The 14,651-nt window shown below is 34.1% G+C and overlaps 1 protein-coding gene across 1 annotated transcript; it reads left to right on the top strand.

Moving 5' to 3' along the window:
- Positions 1–9,766: 9,766 nt before the first annotated feature.
- LOC132050986 (dirigent protein 21-like) lies at positions 9,767–10,713 on the top strand. The gene has a single exon (XM_059442301.1). It carries the CDS (start codon positions 9,789–9,791, stop codon positions 10,365–10,367), a length of 579 nt encoding a protein of 192 aa, XP_059298284.1. The 5' UTR covers positions 9,767–9,788; the 3' UTR covers positions 10,368–10,713.
- Positions 10,714–14,651: the final 3,938 nt, after the last annotated feature.

The raw sequence follows: 14,651 nt of genomic DNA, 5'->3' as shown, positions 1-14,651 counted from the left end.
TCCTTGTGTTGAGTAGATGAGGAGTGGATGAAAAATATTATGATGTGTTTATATTTCGAGGTTGATGCATAGAGAAAGAGAAAGTTGAGAGAAAGACAAAATATTCTAACTCTCCAACTTAGTCACTATAAAAGAGAGTAATTTTATGTTGAAGGAAGGTGTTCTTATGATGAGCTTTGAACTATTCAACTAGTCCAGAATTATTTGAGTTATACGACGTTGACGGGCTGTTCTATCCTGGAGGGGACAAGTCAGAGTTATACTGCTGGACAAGTGAAGATTATACCGCAGTGGGCTTGAATCTCCTTAAAAAGAGCGAGATATCTGCGCCTCAGCCTGAAGAATCTTTATTTTATTTTTCTTCATTTTGTTCATTTTATTTTCCAACTGTAATTTGTGGTATATTCACCAACAGTGTGGAAAACTGTCACTGAATTTACTAGATAATTTTCCTTCCTCTGTTTCCCAACACATGTTAATTTTTCTTTTTCAAAGAAAGAAGTCTTTCGTATAACTCTCAATGGCTCAGGAGATCTGAGAGGGTACTGAAATATCGGTGGGATAAATTTCACTGATAGTAACTATCTTTTCTAACACAAAAATCACACCACCAAAAAATCTTAACTTTGCTATGAATAACTCTTTTTTTTTTTTTTAAATGTAATAAATAAAAAAGTCAATAAGAAAATCCGACCCGACCAGACTCAAAACACATAATAAGAAATTAAGTATCCGTTGTGCTGCTGACACCCTATTTTTCCATTTTTCCTAAAATTTTAACATGTTTGGTTTGAAACAATAGGTGGTAATGTAAGAATTACACGTCTCTTTAATGAAAAATTTAATGTGACCCGCATATTATGGTAATAAATTATTTATCTTGTCTTCCAAGTAAATAATATATATAACAGATAATATATGTTAGTTTTGCATATCCGGGAGTTTCCTTGATGGGATGAAACGTTTTATTAAGAGTCCCTAAGGTAACCATATTTTATGGAGAAGTCCCCAGGGTTAAGGTTTTTGCCTAAGAGTCCCTCGCCTATCTATAAATACACATGTGACTCCATCAGTCCAGTATACTTTTTGTGATAGGCATAGGCTAGAAGACTCTAAGGTTTATCATTACTTCAGGGTTACAATTCAGTGCTAGAAAAAAGGTGATTCTCTACACACTTGAACAACCATGACTGAACATACGTTCCTTAATATTCTGCTGAGCTTTGGCTATGTGTATTGTATTGGGTAAAATGTAAAGGATCCAGCTGTACCAATGTGGTCGAGACACGTGGCACAAAGGTCGAGACTTCGGATGAGTCGGATCACGCACGGGAAGATCTATGGTACCGAAAGAAGTCAAGGTCGGTGGTAACAGCAGCCTTTTCGGACTGAGTGGCCTAACGGTCATCCGTTATTCCACAGCTGGAGTGTTATAAATTCACTATTATTGCAATTTTATGACCCTCTTTATTGTACATTATTATGATGCCTTTAAGGCTTATTATGAGCAAGGGCGTGACACATAGAATATGTTCCCCTAGCTCTAAGTATAAATAGAGGAGGTAATTCCTATTGTAAGGAACACGATATTCAAGCTAATACATACAGTTCTTACTCCCACATTTCTGTACAATTTATGTTCTTGCTATTGCTTTACTACGCTCCGAAGCCATGGCTCATCGATAACAAGAGGAGTCTAACCTCGGATAAGCATCTATAATCCAAGCTCTCTCTTTTTCTTCATCTTATTTATTGCGTCTATTTACAATATTTCAATACTAGCATCTTAATCTTATTGGTTACTCTGATCCACATGTCCCCAACCGCGTATACAAATTTAACTGAACCGTTTTACGGATAAACATGTATGTGTTTAAAATCCAACAGGTAATTTTTCTAGGTGTCCAATTCAATCAAAATTTGTATTTTTACTTCTATATCATCACCAAATTAAATAGGGTATGGGAATCATATTAACCGAGAATGATATTATATTTGTAAGTTTTGATTGACAAAGTTGATTACCCATAATACTAAGTTTTCTGTAATTGTGCTAGCCCAAGATTGGAAAGAAATTCCAGATCACCAAGTTGATGACGGAAAACTATAAAATTAGTTAAATTTCATATATGCTCTATCCATGTGTAATGCACGCCTAACTTCACCTACTATACAATCTACTTTAAGCTGCAATTTACGAGAGATGATGATTGACTTCAAGATGAAGAAGAATCCATCCTTTTGGCTTGAGAGCCCACGGAGAGAAAATTGTATTCTTGGGGGAAGTGTGGTTCTATTCCGTTCTTTTAATATTTTAATTTATTTATATGGGTTTTGGGTTTTGGATCCTGTCGGGTCGGATCTTTTTAATAATATTTTAGTTCAGATTTAACAAAAAAAAAAAAAGAGTAAGAAAGAGTTATCCATCGAAAAGTTAGGATTTTTCGATGGTGTGATTTTTGTGTTAGTGTACTTAAAATTTAGTGATATTTTGTGTTAGAAAAAATAGTTAAGTGGCTTGAAAAAAAAGTGATAGTTACGTAATCATCTATGAAATTTGCCCAAAGTCTGTGGTATAGTTCAACATCCAATTATATGTATGTGTGTGTACTTCCATTTTCCTTGATGATTCAAGTTTCACCTTCATTTCAAGATCAATTTCCTAGGCCCAATTGATATTGATCTTGTACTTAAAAAATAAATTTAAAATCTCCTCCTTTCCTATGTCGCATTGTTAGGTCGAAGAATGATGATTAGAAGAAGTGTTGTTGAGTTAAAAGTTACAGATGTATATAGTGTCACCATAGACAGGAAAAAGAAGAAAAAGGGAAGAGACGAGAAATATGTCTATTTTCTTAAAAGAAAAAAAGGAGCTGCCATTGCCTCTCGGCATGATTGTTGTTGTTGCATCGAGTTGCTTCAGAAAAAGCCATAAACGAAAACTTCCCTCCTGTCTCGAATAATACCTCCAATCTCAGCTGCACCTTCTCCTTTTAAAAACTCACGTAAGTGTTGATGTTTAATCTCTTGTTGTCAGGTCTAAGCCATCTAACCATCCTCCAATTAATAATAGGCCTCAGTCTCTCTATATTGCACAATATTTGAGCCCAACTTCCATTCAAATTGCATCTCGATAACGCATTATTGAGAGCAGCGGTGGTGTTCTATATGATATGATATTCCATATCTGAGCGATAAAAAAAATATGATCACCAAATTTACAAGAGGTCCATATTTTACAGATTTCCCAATATATGAATATTGGGACAACTTGGAGGCATAGCTTGTGGATGTTATTGACAGTCTTCACCTCTCTCCATTCCCTTAAGATTTTGTTTAACAGCCACTGCCCATGTTTAATACTCAAAGGAGAAAAAAAAGGTTTCAAATATATTTTTCAACCTCTCCTTCCCAGAAAAACATGATTAATGGAGTCATTGTTCGGTGTTGCTGCCATGTGACCAAGAGGTCACGGGTTCGAGCCGTGGAAACAGCCTCTTGCGAAATGCGAGAAAGGTACAATAGACCCTTGTGGTCCGGCCCTTCCCCGGACCCCGCGCATAGTGGGAGCTTAGTGCACCGGGCTGCCCCTTTTTTTTTTGTTCGGTGTGGAGCAGCAAAACAGCTAACAATCTTATGATTTTCAAATCTGGAAATAATCTCTCCAAAAGGAAACTTTTTAAGAAGTATCCTCCACATTAAGAAATAAATTTTTAAAGACACTGATTTGTATCAAACATCGTGGAGAAGTCTGTTATTATTATTTGAGTGCCTGATTAATTGTCAAGCAGAAGCATTAGAGTATCAACCATTTTGAATAGCATCCCAAATGGCATAATCATCCATGTCAAGTTGACCTGTAATAATGTTGCTGGTAATGTATTGAATTCAGTGGCATAATCATCCATTACCTTAGCTCTGGAATTGGGAGTTGAATTAGGGATTAAAGTAGCAAAGTCTCTATCTTTGTCCAGTTATCACACAAAAACTGCATTTCCTACTTTAATGCTCCAAATAATGTAATTCTCATCTTTCTCTGTTAACTAGATGTTCCATGATTGAGAATTGTCTGAGGAGTGTGATTTTATCACTGGATGGATTCTGGAACAGTATTTAGCATTCATGAAGTCAATCCATATGAATATTTGGGTCTGAATCTCCACAATCTCTTGATGGCAAAAGTATTGGAGATACCTTCTAGTCTCCTCATTCCAATACCCTTTCTTCCTTAAGCAGATAAAAGATTTTTCATGATATCCAATGATTTTTACATTTCTCTCTGTGAAACCCGATAAAATCTAGCAAAATATTTTTGCAGCAAATTCAATGTTTTTTTAGAAGGGTTATTAGGAGACTGTTTGGATGGACTTAAAAAAAAAAAAAAGCGATAAAGGCTACTTTAGATAAAAAAATTTTCAAAAGCCTATTATTTTTTTATTTTAGAGACAAAATGGCTTATAAACCTACCCAAACCTCAAAAAAGCAAAAAGCGACTTATAAGCTGTTTCAGCAACTTATAAGCCAATCCAAACGGGCTCTAGATTTAAGAGTGTAAGTGGGAATCGATTGAAGAACGCTTTTGATCAAGAAATTTCCGCCAGGAGAGCATTTTGCCTTGCCACCGATTGAGTCTCTTCAGCACTTTAGTAACCATATCGTCAAAATATGAGATCATCCTTACCATAGATATTGGACATCTAATTAGATATGCGAAGGAAATTTTTTTCTCAATGGAACCTGTACAATCCATGAGTCTGTTAATCCTATATGCACTGACTTTAGGGTCCGTGAGGAAGAAGCTCTTGTCCTTGTTGACTATCTGACCAGAAGTTCCTTCGTTAAGCCTTTACTTATTTCATGATTGCTAGACTGATTTACTATTGCCACAGCTGAAGATGACAATATCATATGCGTATGCCAAGTGGTTGGTTTGTGAATCCCTGCAAATCAATGAAAAGGGAATAAGGTTAGCATTATCATATAGCTAATCTAAAGTTTTAGAGAGTACTTCAGCTGCTAGATTAAAAAGAGACGGAAATAAATAATCTTCCTATTTTAATCCTCAAAAAAAGTTGAAAAATTATTTCTGAATTCATTAATTAAAATGGAGTACCACATATTGAAGATTAGTCTCCAAATACAGTTGATCCAAGTCGAAGAGAAATCAAATATTTTGAGAACTTCCACGAGAAATGACCAAGGTGAAAGATGTTTTGCGAAATAGAAATATGTTTTGTATCTTCTTAGTTTATTGTTGCAAGATGAAATGGGGAAGTTAATTAATATTAGGTTTGTAAAGTGGAAATTGTTACGAACTGGATGGTAAACTAGAGTTTGTATAGAAAAAAAAAATTCGTATATGTTTTGATACACTGCCAGTTTACAATTATTATATTAGTCCCAGTATATCTATTTAATTAGTCCTTATCTACTACACATAGCTATGCAGAGCTTATTTTAGTGAAATTTATTCGAAATTGTTCCTACATCTGTTCTTTTTTAGCATCTCCGTAGTTTATATCCTGACCATTGCCTTTGCTTGAATGTTTATCGTTTTGATCGATACTTCTGATTTTATCTGCCTTTTCAATATTATATAATTGTTCTACGTTAATCACTATCCCCATACTCATTGTTCATATGTTCGTGGGTATCCATGTATGGCTTCACAACTTTGCTCCTGACTTGTTCAACAAATGGGCACGTCATGTGATAGAGAAAATGATCAAAATAGTACATTATCTTTGGGTTTGAACCTAAAATCATACATATTCTTTCACATGGAGCACTAATAGTACATTATGTTTGCATAAGTGGTGCACTTTTAGTCAAACTCCCAAATATTTTTTTAGAATTTAATGGAAAAGAACAAAAATGCCCCTGAACTTTTAGAAAAGGTATAAAAATACCCTTTATTCATCTATTTTGCTAAAATTACCCCTCAATTCAACTTTTTGGCTCATTTATTCCCTTTGACTAACGGACAACACTAATTTTTTTTTTAAAAAAAAATATTTAAATTACACATGACATTTTAAAACTGAAAAATTGATTTATTTTTTTAAAAGGAAATTTGAAAAATCGTTATTTGTAGAATAAGGAAAAATAATTTTTCAAACCCCGTTTTTTTTAAAAACAAATGTAGTAAGCCTTTTATATATATATATATATATAAAAAAAAAAACAGAATTGGATTTTCATTAAAACATGTGGAATTTTTTTTAACGGGTGGAAACCCCATTTTTTTAGAAAATTCGATTTTTAAATCTGAAAAACTGATTGTTTTTTAAGTAAAATGTGCAAAACTAATACTCCATAATTTTCTTCTAGATTTAAAAAAAGACAGTTTTCTGGTTTTTTTTTTTAAACACAGTTTTTCCATAAAAAAATTTAATTTTTTCAAATTTTTATAAAAATCCAGTTTTTCAGATTTTGAAAAAAAAAAAAAATTAGTGTCGTCCGTTAGTCTAAGGACATAAATCAGCCAAAAAGTTGAATTGAGGGGTAGTTTTAGCAAAATAGATGAATAAAGGGTATTTTTATATCTTTTCTAAAAGTTCAGGGGCATTTTTGCCCTTTTCCGTTATATTTTAAAAAAGATATTTGGGAGTTTGACTAAAAGTGCACCACTTATGCAAACATAATATACTATTAGTGCTCCATGTGAAAGAATATGTATGATTTTAGATTCAAACTCAAAGATAATGTACTATTTTGGTCGTTTATACCACAACTTTTTGTATTTCCAAGTCATAAATTTTACAGGCGCCCTTTTGGTTTCTGAATAACGAACAAATAAATATGTCTGGGCCTACTCTCAAATTTATTTCTTGTCTTTCTTGCATAGTAACACAGACAACTAAATGTTTTTAAATATTCACACTTAGGCTTTTCTCTCAATAGAGTCTCGTATGGTATCTTATTTTCAAGTAGCTTTCTTGGCATTATGTTAATAAAGTAAACAATGGTAAGCACACATTCATTCCAAAATTAAATTGACAAACATGAACGAAAACGCAATCCCCTCACTCCGTTTTGTTCTGGTTTATAGACAAAACTAGTTTGCTTTCCTATACTATTCTCAAAGTAATATGTATGTTAGCAAACCACCATGACTGAATTCAACTCCATCGCCAGTTTTACTTAACTTGACAGAAGTACTAAATTTTATTTTTGTCAATTGCAGATAATGCATCAAGTAAAATTTAGTGGTCGACTTTTTGGACATAAGATACATCCAAGTTGCTCGATTGAAATCATCAGCAGTTATTAAAAAAATATCTTCCAATAGACTTTGATGCAGTACTAGATGATTTCATGTATTTATCTTCTTCTTTTCATTGTTGTGTTTTTCTGTGAAACAAAATTCAAATAACATTTCTTATAGTCTGTCTCTCCGAAAAGTTTTGAATTTGTAGTAATGCATGTTCGTAGCTAATCTACCTAATGTAAGCACCGACTTAGTTACATTACGTGTTGTCGTGAATGTCACCCACCATCAGGTCATTTGCACGATTGTTCTTCAAAGCCTCAAAGGCACTGGTCTCTAATTTTTGGCCCTCAAATTATTGGTCTTTAATTTTTGGCCTTCACCTAATACCTCGAGGTTCAAGGGTCGAATCCCGGTTCAATTTAAAAAAAAAAATCGAAATCGAGTTTAGAATAAAATTAGGCCTATTCGACAAAAAAAGCGCTTAAAGCAGAAATTTGCCTTAAGACAAACATTTACATAAAATTAGGCCTTAAGGCAAACCTATGCCATAAGGCCTAACTTTTGTCCAAATTTAGGCTTATTCAGGCAAAAGTTAGGCTTGCCTTAAGGAAAACTTTTGCCGATTCTTTGCCTTATAAGGTGCAAAATCTACCTTATATGGTGGATAGAGTTTGAAACCCGAGGTTTTGGGATCTGTGTTCAAACCCCGGCTTAGTAAAATAAAAATAAAAATTCGTCAGGCAAAGGTTTGTAGCAAAATTAGACCTATTCGGGCAAAAGTTAGGCCTTAAGGCAGAGGTTTGCCTCTCTGCCTTAAGGCAAACTTTTACATAAAATTAGGCTTTAAGGCCTAACTTTTTCCAAAATTAAGCCTATTCGGGAAAAAGTTAGGCCTTAAAGCAAACTTTTGCTTCAAGGGAAATTTTTGCCCAAACTCTGCCTTATAAGGTGCAAACTCTACCGTAGGATAAAGTTTGAATCTAAAACTCTGCCTTGCGAATTTTTTTTAAAAAAATTTGACTGAGCGGGGATTTAGACCCAGAATCCATGAATTTTTAGGCTAGGCAAAAATTGAAGAGCAGTGCCTTTGAAGGGCATTCCGCAAAAAAATGCCCAGCATCTGCCAAACCCACCAAGTCGTACTTGAAAATTCCTCCACCAAGTTGCCATACCTCTCAATGCCTGAAGGACAGCCTGCTACTGATGAACCAAACCGGTCTAGTTAGTGTGTGTGTGTGTTTTTATTTTCTTGTTCATTTTAAAATAAAAATTCAAAATGTACTCATTGTGTCACTGATGGAGTGTGTTGTTTTTAATCTTTATTATTTTTCGAGCCAGATATTACATACTTTTTAAAGAAAGAGTTTACATTCACAAGAGACAAGTATTACCTCATTCTATAAGTGTAGTTGGATAGTAGTTACATGAGCAATTTTTATGTTTAATTAGACCCTTGTATAATATTTACTATTAAATCACTTAATCACTCACAACGTGATAGAAAGAGACTGACCTATTTGCCATCAGCACCCCTGTAAATAGCTGGAGAGACAAATATCAATAAATAAATAAAAAAAATCGTAGCAAAGGCACCTTATGAACTTTTTGGTCTCCAAATTTTTCAAGGGTTCAAGCTCAAACTATATTCGATTTGCAATATGAGTAGTTAATTAGCAACGTAACCATACCTGACACATAATAACGTGCAAAGGCATATTCAATCTGCTTACTGCTACCACGTGGATATACAGTCGCCCCAATTATAACCTGCTAGGCGTTGCCCCCAAGTTACGACACTGACGAAGATGTGTTTGGTACGAAAGAAAATAATATATATCGTGTGTGTTTAGTACGTAAGCAAAAAATAATTACAAAAGTATTTATATATAATCGAAGCCCATACTATGAGTGTTAGAGGGGGTAGATGTCTATGGGGATGGAGATGGGGTGGGGGTGTGTCTAAGGTTGATTAGAAGGAGACAACCAATGTGAGATTCTACTTATGGAACTTGTTTTTCTTATTTCTATTGGGAAAGTCATTTTTCTTATTTTTAAGGATTTTATTTTCCTAGAGAAAATATTTTTCAAAAATTTTTGATTAACCAAATATGAGAAAATTGAAAAACAATTTCCTCTCTACCCAAGCACACCCTAACTGTGTAACCAATTTTTACTTAATCAGTCTATTTTAACTTGTTCTGTGTATCGGCTTACCTGCTTTAACTATTTCCTAGGTTATAAATTAATCCCTCTTTTCATGGACGGTTTCCTTATGTAATTATTATTTTGATAATCTGATAGTGTAAAATAAAATATACTATCATTGTGTAAAAATTTCATAATTCCATCCCCTGGGCTTTCAACAGTGTAAAAACTGAACACCAGCAAAATAATGCTAGTTTAAAATGATTGCTCGCACGGAACTTACCCCCTTTCTGTCTTTAAACTTCCAACACAAGCAATATTTACAATTCTACACATTTTTTTTGGAACAATTCTACAATTCTATATATATACCCATGCATGCATTTCTTTCCTCAAGAAAAGAAGTGGATGAGACTTAATTATATTAGAGATGGAAAATACCAACGTAGCTCTATTGCTTTGCTTCATTCTTTTGGCTATTGCTTTGCAAATAGCTCAAGGAGTTGTCTTAGGACCCAAAGCTGTGGAACAATGGTTCCAGAAGCTTCCTAACACGAACCAAAATGTGACCAAGTTTCATTTCTATTTCCACGATACTTTTAGTGGGAAAAATCCTACTGCAATTGAAATAGCCCAGTCCAATATGACTGCTACATCCCCAACTTTCTTTGGGTTTGTTGCAATGATAGATGACCCACTAACAGTTGGGCCAGAGCCCAATTCAACAATAGTGGGTCGAGCCCAAGGGATTTTTGGTTCAGCTGATCAAAATGAGGCGGGCCTTCTCATGACTCTCAACTTTGTGTTCACGACTGGGAAGTATAATGGTAGCACACTAAGTGTTCTTGGAAGGAATCCACCCTTACAAAAGTACCGTGAGATGCCGATCGTTGGTGGTTCTGGAATTTTCCGATTGGCTCAGGGAATCGCCACCGCGAAGACATATTGGTTTAATACAACCAGTAGGGATGCTATTGTTGAGTATAATGTTATAGTCCTGCATTACTAATCTTTGATGCTTTGATGATTGATTTTATCATTGTTAAGAGGCCTTGAATCATCCTATTTAATGTCTCTTTTTGTTGCTTACTTTAAACAGACTCTCTACCCCGTAAAGGTAGGGTTAAATTTTGCGTACACCCACTCTTTTCAAATCCCATTTGTAGGAATATACTGGATATGTTGTTGTATGTAAAGGATATTGCTTTCTTTGTTGCCCCCTGTAGTCCTGCCCTTAGTGGATTCCCATTTGCAATTTCTTGTTTCATTATTAGTAGAACTTTTTTAGTTTCTTTATTTTATGTCATAAGAAACAGTTATGTATGTGTATCGATAAGTGAAATAATATAGCAACTTGATATGATTAACACATGTCCAATATTCTACCGATCAATAAAATACCTTTTGATAACTTTAATGGAATTAAAGATTATACATAGAGATATCTTCAAGAGATTCACCAATAACTCGTACTTTTTTTCTTTTCTTATTATTTTTATGTTTATTTTATGTTCTTGTGAAGAAGTATATTTCTTCACTTCGATAAATGTTCTTGATGTTACTCTCTTCTAACGAAGTTGAGATTTCATGTTAAGCGATTGGCTCTCTGAAAGTGATAAATGCCTTAAGAGTATCACTGCACTTGTCATAAAATTGGATGACATTCAGTTTCTTGTCATATTAGATCTTGAGAAATTGTTTCCAAATTGCAAGAAACTTCTTAACGACTTAAAAACAAAAACAAAAACAAAAAGAATTATAGCACCACCTAATTAACCTAAAGCTCAATAATCTCCTAATATTCTTCATGGTGCTATAATATATGCAAATTTGAAAACTTAGTCAATGATGTCTAGAAACAAATTAAAGTAAAGTTCACGATCTACAGGTGTCTGTCTGTGTGTGGAATTCACGCAGTCAAAGATCTCCTAGAAGAATATAGCCCGGTGCAAATATATTACTTCGACAAGTCTGTTAAACTAAAGAATACTTCTAGCGGAAGCCAATACCAATTTGGGTTAGTTAATTTCCAAAACCCAATGCCTAATTTGAAAATTCAAACATAAATTTTCAAATATTTGAATTTTGATTTTTTCCAATTAATTACATCCAGCCATAATAATAATCATTAACAATAACTTGATAAAAATAGTGTAACTAACGAATACGAATTAAACGATACATGCAAACCATATGTCAACGGTAAAGAGGACACATTATTATGCAGAAAAAGCAAATAACTTCACGGGGGTATAAAAAGAAAACCGACAAACCGGATCAAATCGAATATTCGAATCAAATCGAAAAAAAAAAGTCTACTAGTAATTTGGTTTGCCTTGATTTGGTATTGGAAAATAAAACCCGACCATAATTGGTTTGATTTGGTCTTAATTAACTAAAAAAGTCAAACTGAACCAAACCAACCCGACATTACATGTATACAAATTTTTAATATATTTTATACATAAAAGATTTACTTATAATGTAATTTATAAATATTTCTTAGTTTTTTCGTAGTTTTTGTTCTTTACCATATTATTTCAAGCTTAGACTTAGAATTTTGAATGTTTCAATAAGTTTTATAGCCCATAAATGTTAGTAACTCAAATAAAGTCCAAATCAATTCTAATGCTTATAACAAAATTAATTCAGTTCTGACACTAGGAATGACAATAATGTTGGATATATATTCTTTAGTTTTTCGCTGTTAATTTAGACCATAAAAATACATAACTTAATTTTTTTTTTATCTTTGTCATGTAATTAATACTTATTAGCCGTATATTTTAGCACGACTTAGTACTTTTAGATGATGATTATTTTCATTATCCTTATTAATTAACAATATTTATTTTATGCTATTTTATTATCTTTTTTGTTGAATATTGCATTACAATGTCATCACTTATTTCACATTTTTGTTATTTTCTTAAGAAATACTTTAATTGTATAGTTGGATCTTACTAGGACTAAAGAAATATTTGAAGTAAAAGTTATATTTTGTATGAAGATTTTTCCCAAAAAAACAAGAAAATCGAAGAACCGAAAAAATCTGAAGTCAAAAAATCTGATTTTTATTGGTTTGGTTTGATTTATCGATTTAAAGACCTGATATAATTGGTTTAGTTTGGTAATTGAAAAACCCGAACCAAACCGGTTCATGTACACCCCTATACATGAGGATGCAGCGATGGGCCAGTGAGTCTGCAATAAGAGTAAAAACTTATCCGCACGGGGTATTTACACCAAATCAACGCAATTTATCATGGTTAAGTGATTTTTTTTTTTTTGGTAAACAAGAAAAAAAATCTATTGCTCTTCCAACAATTAACCAGTACATCCAGCAGTCCGCATAAGGGAAAAAAAAAAACTCAAAACTGGTTTGTCTAACAACCAGCTCTATCTATTCCTCCTCTCATTTATTTATGCTTTGTTCTTTGTGTGTTAGTCTCCCTATACAAGTTTTCTAGCCACATTTTTTCCTAACCATTTATTTTTCTATGCAAAATCTCTAAGCTCTTAGCTTGCACTCTTGCCTTACAGTTTCAATCAGCTTCCCTGGCATCAATATCCTTCCTTCCCACAGTGCTTCATTCCTCACCCTCCAAATAAAATAGATCAGTGCAGTTGATACTGCCATAACAAACTCTCTGCATCTCCTTCCCCTTGTGAGCCTAGCCATTCTTTTCCACAACCCCTTCATACCTCTGTTCTGAATTCTCATGTTTAACCATTGCAAAATCTTATTCAAGCATCCAGCAGTGTACTGACATTCAAAGAATAGATTTAGGATGGTCTCTTCATGGGTTCCACAAATCATGCATTTATTATCCGAAGCAATACCATGCTTCAACAGTCTATCTTTGGTTTGTAGCCTATGTTGGTTTGCTAGCCAAGTAATGCAACTATGCTTGGGTATATTCATTTTATTCCATATCCATCTCCACCACAGCTGCTTCTCTAGTCTGCCTATCAACCAGTGGTTACCACTGTGAATTGTGTATTCCCTGTTGGTTTAAGTCAATCCCCTGTACATACCCTGCTGCCACTTTGTCCCTTGTTGAACATATTTTCTTCCAGTACTAACTACAATCTTGAGATAGATGATACTCCCACCATTGTGTGTCCTTTAAGTAGATGTGTCCTATCCACTTCACCCATAGGTTGTCAGCTTTCATTGCTATATTCCACACATTCTTACAAATGTTACATCATTCCATGTCACTCCATCAAGTTTTCCCAAGCCTCCTTCCTTATTTGGTCTGCATACTAAGTCCCAAGCTATTAGTGGGACCTTGTTGGTGTGCACAGTTCTGCCCCAAAGAAAGTTCCTACAGATGTCATTTATACTCTTCATTACTTTCCTGGGAAGTATAAACATTGAGGCCCAATATCTATGCATGTGCATCAAAACAGAGTTTATCAGTTGTATTCTTCCTGCATAGGAAAGATTCCTGGATCCCCATGTCTCGATTCGGGCATTCAGCTTTTCCACTAGCATTTCACAGTCTATGACAAATATTTTCTTTGATGAAATGGCAACTCCTAGGTATCTAAAAAGCATTGTGCCTTTTTTGTACCCAGTGAGTTCACATATGTCCTTTATCTCCTGAGAAGGCATGTTTGTTGTATATATATTTGATTTGGCTGCATTGGTTGTGAGACCACATGCATTGGAGAATGTTTTCAATCCTCTTAGCATCCATATTACAGCTTGCATTTCCCCTTAGCAGAATAATAGTACATCATCAGCAAAACAAAGATGATTCAACTTGAGACTTCTGCATTTTGTGTGATACCCAAACCCATCCTGGTCACCAACCTATGCCATTTACCTTGTGAAGTATTCCATGCAGATAACAAATATCAATGGGGATACAGGGTCTCCCTGTCTCAATCCTCTTTGTCCCTTTATGGTGCCATACAATCCTCCATTTAATGCAATAGTGTACTAAGTGGTTGTTATGCAAGTCATCACCCATTTTATAAGTTTACGAGGGAAGTTCAAGGCATGCATCATCTCTTCAACAAACCCCTATTCTACAGAGTCATATGCCTTCTTTAAGTCTATCTTTATGCAACAACATTTTGTTGCATTTTTTCTATTATAAAGCCTTACTAAGTCTTCACACATAAGCACATTATGCACAATTAACCTTCTAGGCACAAATGCACTTTGGTTTTCAGCTATTATATCTGGCAGTACTATCTTGAGTCTATTACATAGCACTTTAGAGATTACCTTATAAATGGTATTGCAGTAGCAGTTGGTCTATAATCCCCAACTGTTTCA

Source organism: Lycium ferocissimum, chromosome 3, assembly GCF_029784015.1.
Source record: "Lycium ferocissimum isolate CSIRO_LF1 chromosome 3, AGI_CSIRO_Lferr_CH_V1, whole genome shotgun sequence".
Classification (NCBI taxonomy): Eukaryota; Viridiplantae; Streptophyta; class Magnoliopsida; order Solanales; family Solanaceae; genus Lycium; species Lycium ferocissimum.
The sequence above is the reverse complement of the archived record's forward strand: the minus strand, read 5'-3'. Positions and strand labels throughout refer to the sequence as shown.